The sequence below is a fragment of the Eurypyga helias genome, unplaced genomic scaffold, assembly GCF_000690775.1.
Source record: "Eurypyga helias isolate BGI_N326 unplaced genomic scaffold, ASM69077v1 Scaffold51707, whole genome shotgun sequence".
In the NCBI taxonomy this organism is placed as follows: Eukaryota; Metazoa; Chordata; class Aves; order Eurypygiformes; family Eurypygidae; genus Eurypyga; species Eurypyga helias.
The window spans coordinates 1,837-16,187 of NW_010262039.1; the positions used below are offsets into that span (position 1 = coordinate 1,837).

At 41.0% G+C, this 14,351-nt stretch overlaps 1 protein-coding gene across 1 annotated transcript; it reads right to left on the reverse strand.

The window, feature by feature from the left end:
- Nucleotides 1-2,786: 2,786 nt before the first annotated feature.
- LOC104512531 (dystonin-like) lies at nucleotides 2,787-12,509 on the reverse strand (the record flags this gene model as incomplete). Its single annotated transcript, XM_010155551.1, has 7 exons — nucleotides 12,485-12,509; nucleotides 11,620-11,682; nucleotides 10,756-10,991; nucleotides 8,998-9,127; nucleotides 7,158-7,357; nucleotides 5,221-5,716; nucleotides 2,787-4,261 (listed from the first exon to the last, which is right to left on the reverse strand). Coding segments are annotated over exons 1-7 (2,625 nt in total), but the record flags the coding sequence as incomplete, so codon positions are not given.
- Between the last annotated feature and the right edge of the window lie 1,842 nt (nucleotides 12,510-14,351).

Here is a 14,351-nt window from a genome sequence, read left to right on the forward strand (position 1 = left end):
GATGTCTAACAAAACTGAGTTAATTAGTAATTAACTTTGTGTGTTTTACATTAATTGAGACAAATTCTTCATTTGATTATACTCTTCCTGGAGTACTTTTGTGAAGTAAGAGGCACGGTTCGACTTTCAAATGAACTCCACTGGAGATTTTTATTTACAGAAAGCAAATTTTATATCTGAACTGTAAATAAATAGTTTAACGCTAACAATAACTCCTTTCAATTTAACACTCTATGCTAACTGGAATAAGTAGATTACAAAGAAGGAATATAAATTAAACAAGTACGTATTCGTATATGTATTTGATATATATATTAAATACAACTCAAAGCCTGTTTTTTTTTTTTAAATAACTATACATTTTAATGTCGTGCCAAGAAGACGCACAAAGCTCTAACTCTTTGTACATAAAAATTGGTGAAACCATAAAAACTACCTCTGGCTCATTACACGAGATCCTTCCCTGAAGAGAGCAAAGATTCCCTGTGAATAAACCTACCTACCAAAGAACAACTCTTTTGCTTTACTCCTGAGGAACAAAAGTTGATTGTACTTGACCGCAGAAGTTAAAGCTGTAAGGAGCTAGACTGTGGTTTGGTGGCCACAGCCACATTTTTCAGGTTGCGTGTGTTTGCGTACGTGCACAAACATGTGAGCAAATACACCACGAGTGGAGCAGGATTTGTGGGAGCCAGTCTCACTACAGATTGCTGCCTCAGGTAAAACTGCTTTCTGGAAGGGTAGAGTACCAAGAGGTACGTTGCCTACTCTAATTTTGCTGTGCCCCAGCAGCATTCACACGGAGTATTGGGAGCGTAAGCGTTGACCCTGATCCTCCTGCTAGCAGTATCCCCGCTGCTCTCACCTAGAAAGCTTCCTTCTAGTCTTCCTATCTCCTTTCTTCAAAGGCTCCCACTCTGCTTCATGCCTCCATTCACTCTTCACTTAAATTTAAACCATTCCTTCACCTTTTCGTCATTTTTCACCTCCTGTTTAACCTCATTGTGTTTTCACTCATAAGCAAAAGCATTGCCTAAAATAGTGGCTTTGAGCACAACACATTTCTCTTTTATACCTCTCCAGGTTCTTTGTGCCACACCAGCTCTGTGGCCGCAGGGACACTACCTCCCCACAGGCCTGCGCCGACCAGAGCAGGCCCTCGCTCCTGAATCGTACCATCGCTGTGTCTCACCCAACGCCCTGACGAAGTACAGCGCTGACGCACAGGGCACTGGATTCTTCTCCTCTCTGCTCACCAGGCTGCTTACCCCGGAAAGCATTGTTCTTTGTAGCCAAAAAAAGGTATCTAGAGAGTAACAAAGACCTGAAGCTGCACCTAATGTTGGAAAATGCAAGAAATGTGGTCAAATCAGTGATCACAAATTGGCTACAACCGAAATCCTGTACAGTCAGCATAAGCAAGAGCAATCACAGTAGGAGCTTTTGCTCTTTTCTCATATCCAAAGTGTTTTACTAACCATAGACAAAGACAAGCCATTTGTTTCCCTTTTAAATGGAGATAGACTTGTTAGGACAGACTGGCGTACAATTTTAATCCTCCCAGTCTACTGGAATCTCCTCATAATGTAACTATTTGTTCAAGATTTTTGTCTCTATTTATGCATTCTGAAAGATCATCAAAACTCACAGTAACTTGCATCCGAAATTCCCAGATTAAAGTTTTCAGTTTTCGTTTTCCTTTCTAATCCAGTTTACTTTAAACGGGCAAAATGCACCCTCTGTTGGGCCAAGCACGTAATGCCTTTTTCCCAAGGTCATCGCTTTAACAGCATGGTTTATCAAATCCTGTTATGGAAGTTTGTTTTGATGATTAACTGTGAACTAACATACAAGTCATACAAACGTTTGAATCGGTATCAGACTGAAATGAAACCAAAGCAGCACAGAATACACACTGCTACTATACAGCCATTACAGGATTTATGATCTTTTTGAGACATTGCTTACATGTGTAGGATTAGAAATCTTTCCTGCTAGCACTGGAAATTCATTTATTGTCACCTTAAAACGAGCAAGCATCTGCACTTCGTTTCAGCACCGAAGCACAATTTACACCCACTGTCACTGCGATGCACGCGTTTTAAGATGGGCAAGGAATGCTAACTGACGTATTAAAAAAGCCATGCACGGAAGCTCCAAAGTGCATTTTGGATAAGGATGCTACAGTAAACTCCAAATATAAAAGGGGGTTTATTTTACCTGATTTCTTCTTACTAGGGATGTTTCTAGGTAAGGGTGGGATTCAGTGAGGTGAAACTGGGCAGCGTATCGGAACAGAAAAAAGCAAAAGGTAAGGTCTTAAACCCACCTACGCTGACGCCTACACCCATGTGAAAAAACTGCTCAGATAAGCAAAGAGAGTATGGGCTGGTACTTAACACTGGAGTCTGAAACTCACCACGGTGAAGAAGAAAGCCTGTGTAACACATGGACGTCAGAATAGAGACATTAAGCAGTTCTCAGAACCAGAAGAGGTTGACAGATTGTGTAAGGAAACAAGATAGCAAAGAGAGGCAAAGAGGGAACCGGGGTGCAAAAACTATGAGCTGGGATGCAGTTATCCCCGTCTGCCAAGCCATCGCCAAGGAAAGTTGCTCTGCAGCACGACAAGATAGCCCATTTAAAACAGGTAAAAAGCACACAGGTAGAACTAACTGCTGTGAGTCCTCCAAGGTCTGCACTTAACCATTCCTTTTCACGATGATATTTAATAAAATGGCGGTGTGGTAAAATACTTCATAATAGTAAGAAAGGAATCTTCCTACCTTGAATGTACTCAGCTGCTGATTAATAGTCTCTGTTTCCATTCCAACAGGACCTTGTGACTCTTCATGTTCTTCAGCTCTCCCAAGCAGACTGGAAAATTCTTTTAGCTTACTGTAAAACTCCTCAACGCGGCTAATAGTACCCTCCACTTGCTCTTCCCTGGCTTTTGCTCTGTCTAGTAGCTTGTTGCACTGTTTATTTAGAGCTTCCAAGTCTCTCTTTATGCCAACAAGATCAGGAGAAGCCTCTGCTTCTGTGGCTAGCATCATTTTACAGTTTTTATTAGCATTTTCATTATTCATTATAAGATCCTCCAGCTTTTTCAGGAAATGTTTGATGTCCTCTCTCTGTGATTGCAGCACCCTGAGATCTCTCCCCACTGGAGCCATGCTATCAAGTTCATCATCAAACTCTGCAAACTGAGAGAACATCTCTCGGATGCTGTTTTGGAAATGGCCGATTCCCTGAAGTTTTGTCTCTAAGAACGAGCACCTGTCCTCAACCTGCTGGTTCACTGCAGTGTACTCTCGCTCCAAAGATTCAGCTTGAAGCAAAAGGTCAGAAACACCTGCTGAATCAGAAGCTTCTACCACCAGGTCTTGGGCAAGCTTTTTTGCCAAATCAACATGAGGCTTTAAAGCCTGCAAGGCTTTCTGCTGGGCCTGCATCATCGTCAGGTGTTTGTTACTGAATGACTGCGGTCCAAGGGAGTCGTGAGCTTCCAGATGTTCTTTGGCACTTTTAAGCTGTTTTTCAGTTTCCCTGGATGATTCCTGAAACTCTTTCAGCCTTTGTGCCATACTCTCCAAGCACTCTCTCTTCTTATGTAATTGTTCTGTGACCACATTCACTTTCTGATTCAGCACCTTAGTTTCTTCCTGAATGACTTCTTTATCTGTTTGACTGGCACTGAGCAAACTTTCAGCAGTATTATTCAATAGCTCCACCATCCCATGGTGTTTATCCAGGTCCTTCTGCCAGGCTTTCACCTGAACAATAGAATCCTCTATTTCAACAGGGTTGATACTAACTTTCAATTCACACAGGTTGCTTTGGCATTTCTCTATCCATGGCTGCAGATTTTCAACATGCTGCTTGTATTTGAGGGCCTTCTCCAGACAATCTGTTAATTTATCTTGCCTTTCTTTTACCTGCTTATTAATTTCATCCCAGTTACTTCTGAGTGTGGCAATCTGGGACTGTAATGCTGCCTTGTCAGCTCCTTGCGTCTTCTGCAGGATACTTTCTCCTTCTGCAACAATTCTTTCATACGAACTAATCTGATCTGTCATGGTCGTCTTAAAATCTTTCTGTTCTTCAATTAGGGATTGCAAGACATCAAGTTTGGCTGATACAGGACGAGCCTGGTCCAGCTCTTCTTTCTTTTTGCCTAGCCAGGCCTGAAAGTCCTTGGACATTTGCTGGAACTGATGAGAAGCGGCATACGCCGACTGAAGCTGCTGAACATGGTTATCTACAAAAGAGAAGACAGCACGGAGGTTCATTATCAGAACCTGTGAGTATCCAGTGAAGAAACAGTAATTAATATTGATTCTATTATGAATGATCATTAACATAAGGAAAGCTGGTCCTAAAGTATGCGGTGTTCGACTGCAAGGCAACCAAGTTTCTTGCAAGGGTCAGACCTGTGCCTACACTACATCAGAGGAGTTGAGGCATTTGGACGTGAACCAGATAAGGTGAGCTTAGCCAATCTGTGTCTACATGAATCCTATTTGGGCAGAGTTTGGGGGTAAAACCACACAGTCGTGTTTCATGGTATTAGAAGTGTAAACACAGGGAGTATTAAGCAATCTAGCCTAGCAGTGTTTAACTCACGGCCTGCAGGCAATATGTGTTCTTAGAGAGATCCTTTGAAGTTCCTCTCGACCAGAGGAAATTAAAAAGCTAAAATTGAGGCTGTTAGGGAGAACAAAGTATGATACTGCTTGCAGTGCATTACTTCTTCAGTTCTGTTGTTCACAGGGTAAGGGAAGGCTGCAGACTACCAGCTCTCTTCGCCACAAGCAGGATTATACAAGTACCACTGTATTTCACCAAGCCATTAACTGGTGCTTGCCCCAAAATCTGGCTTACACTCTGCACCTATACAGGTATGTAGCTCAATGAAAAGCCTCCTCTTTTGGTATCCAAATTCAGTGAAGATGCACCTGAAGGAAGAGATGAGAAAAGCAGCCCTGGCACTGTGCTTCAAATTCTCTCCCAAGCTGTTCACTAGAGATCCTAAGTATGGTTTTTACCTTTTCATGGTATGGGTAACTCTCCATAATTCTAATGTATAAGTGCTTGGGGGTTGGACTAGATAGAGACCTGGCATTAGGCTCAGCTCACTCAACACCTGTATGAAGACAAATGACACTATATGCTTTACTTTATGCCTTAGATACTCTCTTTCTTTAAATAAATACTAACCTGATTTTTGCTCAATATCCTTAAACGATTTTAAGATGCCATCTAATTGTCTCGTAAGTTCTGCTTTCAAATACTCTTCTCCAACCAGTGTTGACAGCTCTTCAGAGAGAGCTTGAGCTGCATTTATATTCTTCATTTCCTGTTCTATTTCCTCCTTTGTTTCTCTAGCAATTTCCAGTTGTTGTTTCACAGCATCAGGCTGTGTACTCACAGCCAGGCTGCTGCTTAGTTTGCTATCCAGGGCACTTAGCTTATCAGACAGACTTCGGAGTAGACTTTGATACTGTGTGCTTTTCACAATAGCTTGGTCAATTCGGTCACATCTGTTCCTCAGCTGGCCAGTCAGACTGTCCCATTTTTGTGCCACAGCTGCCAGTTGCTCTTTTACAGTTTCGTGGGAGGGTGGATGTTCACCAGGTCTCTTCAGAATCCCTTCGCCAGCCACGGTCAACTGCTCGTATTGTGGCTTTCTGGTGTCAAACTCTTTGAGGAGAATCTGGGAAGAAAAGAAATTGTAAAAAGCATTTACCTCCTGAAAAAAAAAGGCAGCAAAGTGCTTCTGACAAAACTCATGAAGAATTTGTTGTAGCTAAGTGCTTATTGCATAAGCAATCTCCGACTTGAAAAGCCGGTGTCTTCTATAATTGTGTCTTGTACACATAAACTGTGTTGTTTCCAAGCGTTTACATCAAAGAACCAGAAAAAATGAGGTTAATTTACACATCATCTAATAGAAATTCAATCAGCAGATACAAGTAAACAATGAATTCTGTTAATACTATAGTAATTAAGTAACCGTACCAAGTAAAATAATCACTGTTTCAAGCAGTGTCTTCTTTCCTAGACAGTTTCGATATTTGTCTTAAGATAGAACTTCAAAGCAAGTGTATTGTGACATAATACTGCAGTGTATTATTACAGCACCAAGAATATTTGGATAACTCACAAAACAACTGAATTTGTACTGTAAGACCTTTAAAGTTTACATCACTGGTTCCCAGTATGTATTTTTTTTTTCTTGACAGTAAGTCATAGTGCTTGCAGAAGAAGGGACAAATACAATGGTTTTACTTTACAGAACATGCCAAACCCTTTCTCTCTAAGTTAATTAGGTTTAACTTTTAAGGACACCTAGGTGATACGTGATAGTCTTATGCCAGCTGTCTAGATTTTTGAAGCACTTACACACCAGTATTAAGTCATTTTCACATAGCATTAGAACACGGTTCATGTTTTAAACACTTCATTTTAATCAATATTGGCATGCCAGCTTTAATAGTATTTCTGCAAAATAAAAATTCCTCATCACTGTTTAAAATAACTGGCAGCAACAGAAATGTTTGAAGTTAAAATTTCTAGTTCCTGCAACCTTGTCTGATTTAACTTTTGTTTCTTTTGCCTGCAGTTTGCTGTATTTCCATAAGCAAATTACTCCACTTTTTCATTACACTTTTTCTCCTGTCTTTCACACTCTTGGCCCCATATCTCTTCACAGTTCTGCATTTCACTTGCCTTCATATTTTTATTAGCTACTGGCACAGTCAAGTGAATAAAATCTCAAAAAGCTACTTCTACAGCATAGACCGTATATGAGGACTGACCATGAAATGTTGCATACACAGTCAAATCAATAAAACTTCAAAGGAACATTTTCATTTGACTGCAGAGAAACCACCGTATGGTCAAAACACAAAAATATATCAGAGGATCAGTATCTCCTCAACAATTTTTTCCTTTAGCTGTTCTGATCTCTGTTCACTCAGGGTAATTTTTTCTTGTAATTAATGTAGTCAAGCATGACTCAAGCTTGTATTTGCCGACAAACAAACGTAATAGTTCACACTAATGGTGCTGTACTCTAAATGCAACACAGTACTTCGCTAACAGCAAAACAGCAGAAGAAACTGAAATCAATAATGCATGTTGGCATGACTCACCTGAACCTGTTGCTTTTGTGTGTTCAGCATATTAGGATCAATTGACAGTGGCCCCAGCACGCTGACCATTAGCTCCTTCTCTACAAGCCAGTGCTTTAACTGAGCTTCTGCCGTGTGGAACTGGGTCAGGTAATTTGAAGACTCCTCCAGTTTCTGTTGTCTCTCAGATGTAACTTGATTGAGCTCTTTCCATTTGGAATCTACCAATGATAATGTTAACATATTGCCTGCGTGTTCTGGCAGATGGGTTCTCAGACAGCAGACTACATATGAAACATAAACAGAGCTCTCTAACAAGCCTTCTTGCTGATTAACTCCAGATGCCTTATTGCAGTGACTCGGCAAATACATCTTTCAACAGTCAGATCCGTATACATTTGGATGAAGGTCTGCAGTTTAGAGCAGCCACGTGCGGAATTTTTAGAGCAATGAATATACAACATGTAATAAAATTGGATGAGAATATTACTAAGTGAAATAACACCAAATTTAGGCTTCAGTCGCAAATGACATAAAAGCCAAAGGGCTGTACTCACTTTTAACTTAGGTGTCTGATTTAGATACACATTTTCCTGCTTCTTCAGTAAACAGAAGCTGACACCTTTCCAAGGGTGAGCAAAAACCGTAATCTAGGCTTCCACTCTGAACAGCACCCTGAAGGAGCACACCGCTTTCAAATGTCTGCATTAGGAGCCTGTAGACATTAACTGTCTCATTTAAACATCCAAAACAGGTACCAAGTGGCAGGTAGGTGAGAACACTTCAGCACACAGGTGTTTCAGAAGTGCTGTGTGAGCTCAGGTTCACACCTCGGCCAGTGTGTGCTCCCTTCCCCTTGCAGCAAGTGGCTTCCAGAGCAGCCGTTGAGTTTTACAGTTTTCTAACTTCCCCCTTCCCACTGTGACAGCCAGTGCTTGCTCAGTCAGCCCTGGTATTTTGCTAACTCTCCTTGTCCCCGAATTGGCAGGGGGTTGGAACTAGATGATCTTTAAGGACCCTTCCAACCCAAACCATTCTGTGATTCTACATATTTCATCCATGTTTTTTCAATTCCTTTTGCCACTTCACAGTCTTTGACCTCTGGTGATTCCATCAGCGCTATTCAAGTTCTCTTGGAGACCTTACCTGTTACTTAAACTTTTCAGAGTTTCACTTACAAACAGGACAGATCAGTAAATCTCAGCTTTAAAATTATTACTGATGTAGCCATAGAAACATCTATCAGTATAAAACATGACTGACCTATAATTTACGTAAGACATGACAAAGCTAAGAAGAATTTTTAAAAGCTCATAAAAATTATGCATTGCAGTATCTCAAAATCTATTGTCCAAACACAGTTGGGGTTTTTTTTGGCCAAAGTTATGGAATCAATTTTAGAAAATGGCAAAATGCCACCAAAACAACAAAATGCCAGAAGTCACTAGTGCATGGGAGAAAAGCGTGCAGAGAAGCATTACCAACATGTCAAACTGTCGTTGCCATGAAATAATTAACCTAATTTGTTATATTTGGTAAGAATAACAACATACGTATCTGGAGCAATAACTGAGCAGTCAAGTCGTAGCCACACACAGTGGGAAAAAGATAAGGCCCTCTCACACAGGGAGTCAGGCTGTAGCCTCTCTCAGCTGCACTGATTGATACAAATTCAAAGCCCATGGACATCAGTAGAATGACTCCAGATCTACACTCTCGTGAAGGGAGGTATTTCCCCAGAATTTAAGGGGTAGGAGGGAGCAAGATATTAAAAATACAAGTGATTGCTAATACATAAAAAAGCTCATAATAAAACAGCTTCCAAATCAGTCTGAGCTATAATACAGCTTTACTGAGGTACCTATTTTATCCAACATTTGCCTCCACTTGGGTGCCTCAGGGGAATCCGGGTTCTTCTCCAACAGCTCTGTCACTTTGTCCTTTAGTTCCTGTACTTTATTTGCACTCTGCTTTAATTCCGTTTCAAAATGCTGCAGATTCAAGTGATAAAATAGATAAATAAGAGACTAAAGAAGAAGGTTCAAGTGTGACATTTCAAGTTTGGAACACTGAGACATCAAGCATGATGATAAACAATAAATATCTAGCACCGACACACTAATTTTCTGCAATGAATCTCAAAACATTTTATAATGGCATGTGTTGCTGGTCAATTTTTTCTGGAAGATTTAAACTATATTAATAATAATGATTATTGTTTAATTTGAACAAGTGACTGAACCAGAAGAATTCAGATAAATAAGATCCACTAGGTCCCATCATATTCACATACACTTGGAATCTGTTCTTGTACAGAACCCAAACTAACACACAGTCCAGTTCACAGCAGAAATAACCCTGCTAGTGCCAACAGAGAGGTGTAGCCTCATCTACCCCAGTAGGAGTCCTGCTATCACAGAGAGACTGCTTCTTGTAGATTGTCTAAAACTATGAAGAGCACCATAGCTTGAAGCGCAGACCTCCCAGGAGACGGAGATGCCCCAGCAATTCCTAACTCGGGCTGTTCTTACAGACAGAAGTGAATAGTCCCTATGCCTGGCAAACGGCTCTTACATGAATGCTGAGTAACAACGTGGAGCTGCATTTTAGTTATCCAAAACCCACCAAAATAAACACTGAATGAACCTGTGCTTGACTTAGAACTTTTAGCTAGTAAAAAGTCCAACTGCATTAGCAGGATGACTCTTGCCTGAACACTCGCTCAGTTTTCCACCTACCTGTGAATGCTCTTCTGTTGCTACACTGGGACTAAGACAGTCATGTTAGGTTTGCACATTCTTTGTTAAAAAATAAAGAGCTAATTTTCTTCCATATTTAGCCTGAGTTTTAAGACTGAATGTTATCCAAGTCTGAGAAAGTTTGTAGCTGCTCACGTTAATTTTTAAGGGTCACACACCAAATATAAAAATACCTCCACTGAATCAAATTCTGTCCTTGTTTATCCACAATCACAGGCAAAAGTTTTTCCTATCCATTAGATTTCCTTTTACAGAGGAGCCTTTACATGTGTAAATATTGGCCTTCATTGCTAGGGGAGCATTCGCCTCCAACGCTGAAACAGGACAGAAGCTTACTGCTGATTCCGTGGTTTTCTCGTGTCAGTTGAAAAGGAGGGAGGAGACTTGTGCAGCGATGTAACTTAACAAGCATGACAAAGCTGCTGAAGAGAAACACTGCCTTGGAATAGGTATAAGCTGCTGCAGCTGCAGAGAGCAGGAGGTCTGTGAAGTGTCAGTGAACGAGCAGCTGCAGAAACAGCTTTTGGATAAATCCAGCCCTTCAGATTAATAGCAATCCAGTATACAGCTCTAAACAACTAAGGAGATAAAAAAAGTTTATTGCATAATCAATATAGCCTCACCTACTTAAACCAGCCACCAAAATTGCTATTTTCTGATGTGCACAACTCCTTCTCTCTGACACAGTGCTCCTTTTACTCCACTAACACAGTTTGCCAGATCTGCTCTAAGCCTGACTGGCACGCTTACCAGGATCATTTAAATACTCTCTGCAACATCAAGTTAGTCTGAGATACCAGTTTTTCAAATAACTGACCAATAACTGCAAGAAAGAGTATGTTTTTGAAGTCACAAAGTACCTTATGTTGCTCAACTTGGGCTTTAACCGCTTCGCTATCTGTTGGAGCAGCTTCCCAATCTGATGCGGTTTTGTCCATTTTTTGCAACCACTGCATCATCGAGGTCGATTCTTCCTGAATATTCTGCATTTTTGAAAGCATACTTTCTAGTTCTGAAATCTTCTCCTTCAATACAACTCCCAAATCCTCGTAACTGTGATTCACGTCAGACATGGCTTGTTGAACAGCTGTCAGTTCTGTAAAAGGAGAGATGCACAAAGGCTATGTTAGAGGTCACAAGCCGTTCCAACAATACTTAAGACTTCAAGAACTTGTGAACAATATTCTGAGTTACAATAGCTAATAGTCCCCCAAATAAGAAGCTGCTTAACCTACCAGGAGTTATTTCCAGTTCACTCTAAATGTGGTACCACTACCTCTGAATGACCTAACGTCAGGTCCATTTTACAAGAGCTTCTCATTTCACAGATATCATTAGTTAAATACAGTGTTAAATATAATGTTAATACGGCGTTAAAAAGTTTCAAACCACATACACACGTACTATTAGAATTTTCTCAAAAACCATGTGTTATATTAAAGTAGCTATCCTTGGATACATCTACAGAAGTATATATTGATTCTGGAAACACAGCCCCACTTCACCTGTCTTCAAAGCAGACACTGAAGGTAGGCATGTTTACAATTAATTTTAGTATCATGCCGTAATCAATAAGTTTCCTTATGTGATGGTGATGTGAAATTTCAGCCTAGTAGGGACTGCTACAAGCAGACTTATATACAACATTTAAAAAATGTTTACTTACATATTTAACAGTAATTACCAAGTACATTTCTTTATTACATCCTGAAACATTTACTGACCTTTATTTTTCATGAATTCCTGAGTTCTTGGAGCTCCTCCTTCACCATTTAACATTGTGCTACCTGTGGATCAAGAGAGACTTATATGGGCCTTTTCCCACCAAAAACCCAGCACTCCATTTCCTCTTCAAAAGATGATACATAGCTCTCATTATAACGTTAAAGAAGTAGCTGAGTGCTAATCTTGTAACACCAAGTATCTTATTTAAATTGTTCTATACATTTTAACGTTGGGTTATGTTTTAAGCTGCTCCAGGCAGCTGGTACTGTAAGTGGTACCACATATGTACAGCACATACATAGCAGGTGGCTGTGCACACGGATGCACATCTAACTATGCACAGATGCGTGATGTATAAGCAGTCCTACTGCTCACAGTACTATGCTAAATACACAGCTGCAGTGGACAGAGGTCTGTGCCCTAGCTGTGAGGCCTACTGACATCCGTACGGATAACATCACTTCCTCCTCCCAAAAGGAACCTGTCTACTGCCTACGGAGAACATGGTTGTACCCAGCCCTGACTGGGAGAGGGCTAGATGGAAAATGCTGAGGCTCTGAGGAGAGCACTAAACATAAAACAGCAAAGTAGCCCACAGCAGTCACTGCAGACACCAAAGCCAAAGGCACTGCTTGCTCACGACTCCTTTACCCACCGGGGAGGTGGTTGAGTCACCATCCCTGGTGGTATTTAAAACACATGTAGATGTGGCACTTAGGGATGTGGTTTGATGGTGTCTTGGCAGTTAATGGTGGGACATGGTGATCTTAAGGGTCTTTTCCAACCTAAATGATTCTGTGATTAAGCAGTACCATACCTCTGCACAAAAAGCTCGTGATACCAACTGGACAAATTCCTCCTTACCTTGTCGTGAGCACGACTCAAGCATGTGCTCCAGGACAGGGACTGCAATGTGGAGCCCTTACTGTTCCATGTGAAGGCCTTACTGTCTCTCGGAGGCAGGCACTCACCCAGGCAGCCCTACTAATTAAACATCATTGGAAAGCTTCTGGAACCAGGGCTACATGGGCTTTGTAAAACGCCGTCAGAGCACAGAGCTGGGGCACGCGGTCACGCCACAGAGAACTGCAAGGATAATCACTTCCCACTCTCCTGCACATATGTATTCCCAGATGAGCAATTAACAGAGAAAGATTAACGGTTGCCTTGGAAAAGGCTACGCATCCACCCCACAGTACCAGCTGGACAGCGAGCACCACATTAGTGGCAGCTGGAGGATGGCAAGAGAAAATAAACCAGATAAGAGAAGTCACAGACCCCAGCCAAAGCCCTGTAAATCTTCATGCTCTATTAGCTGGATTCTGGTATTTATAACTGAGATGAAGTGATACACAGTACAGCTCTTGTCTTGGAGGGCAAATACTCTAGTCCGGAGGATTACAGCTGCTCTTATATGCTAGCTATTTAATTATTTTTCTATTTGGATGGACAGGAGTAGAGAAAAGAGCAGAGGAAGGAGCCCAAATATGCCATGTAAGATTCTAAAATGTTCTTTGAAAGATTTTTATTTAAAATCTAAAGAAGAATGAAACCAGAGGCAGCTACTACAAAGAGATGTGAAAAAGAAAGTGCTCCACTCTCGCCAAATAGGTATCCTCCTCTGGAAGTCCCCATCCTCCCAGTCCTTTGCAGATGACCAGTGAGGGCCAACACACTTGAACTGACTAAGTCTGGAAATAAATTCAAGAAATGACTGAAAATGTGCTTGTGGCCATTAAAACACCCTAGGTACCATGTGCCTTGAACTACAGCTTGAATGATATTTAGTAGAATTACTGGTTTCTGTAAAACAAATTACCACTTAAACACTGGAGTACAGAAAATCATGGAAATAGATTGGCTCGCTTTAAAATCAGATTACCGGTAAAAAGGATTTAGGTGAAGCTCCAGACTGGAAACACTTTTTTGTCCAGGAATGGGGGCCAAATGCTGGGATATGGAGTTGATTCCCTTCCATCATGTTGTTTCAACTAAAATACTGATTAGCATTAACCATGCTATCACACGAGGATGAGTAGGTTCACCTAGGGTCACTTTTTAGGCAAACCATGTCCTCATCATCCTTCTAACAAAACCCCCATGACTCTGCAAACCTTTATGTGTTTGCCTGGCATGACTCAGAACAGCCTCGCGGCCATGACAGAGGTATCTCTGGGGCAGCAAAGGTGAGCAGGTACTTCCGTATCTGCAAAAGCAGGGTTTGTATTTGTCCTGCCTGCAGTCTCCGTGGGTATGTGAAACACTGAACACTGACCAGAATAAGCAGTTCGACAGTTTAAACGAGCATCACAGCTAACAATGGTCAGAACATACATGGCTAACTGACTTCTCAGAAGAAAATACTCAAAAAGCTAATCCAAGGGTGAAATATTTTCATTTTTATCTTAGAGGTATTAAAAGTTCCTGAAACATTAGGCTTACCTGATTATACAAATGCATACCTGATTTTGCAACTGCTCTCAGTTTGGCAGGAGAAGTCACAGCAGAAATTAGATTACACAGCAATGTGCCTCTGCTGTTCATTTTCTGCAGTTCAGGTGCTTTTAATGTCCATTCAGCTTTCAAATTCTGTTTAAGAAAAGTAGTCATTTCTTCATTACAAAACTAATTTCAGACTTAAAAGATGTACTGTACAGAAAGGAACAACCTCGCTACTTCAGTAGCAGTACTTCCGGGCACTGGGGTAAATGGTTACAGGAATGGGAGCACA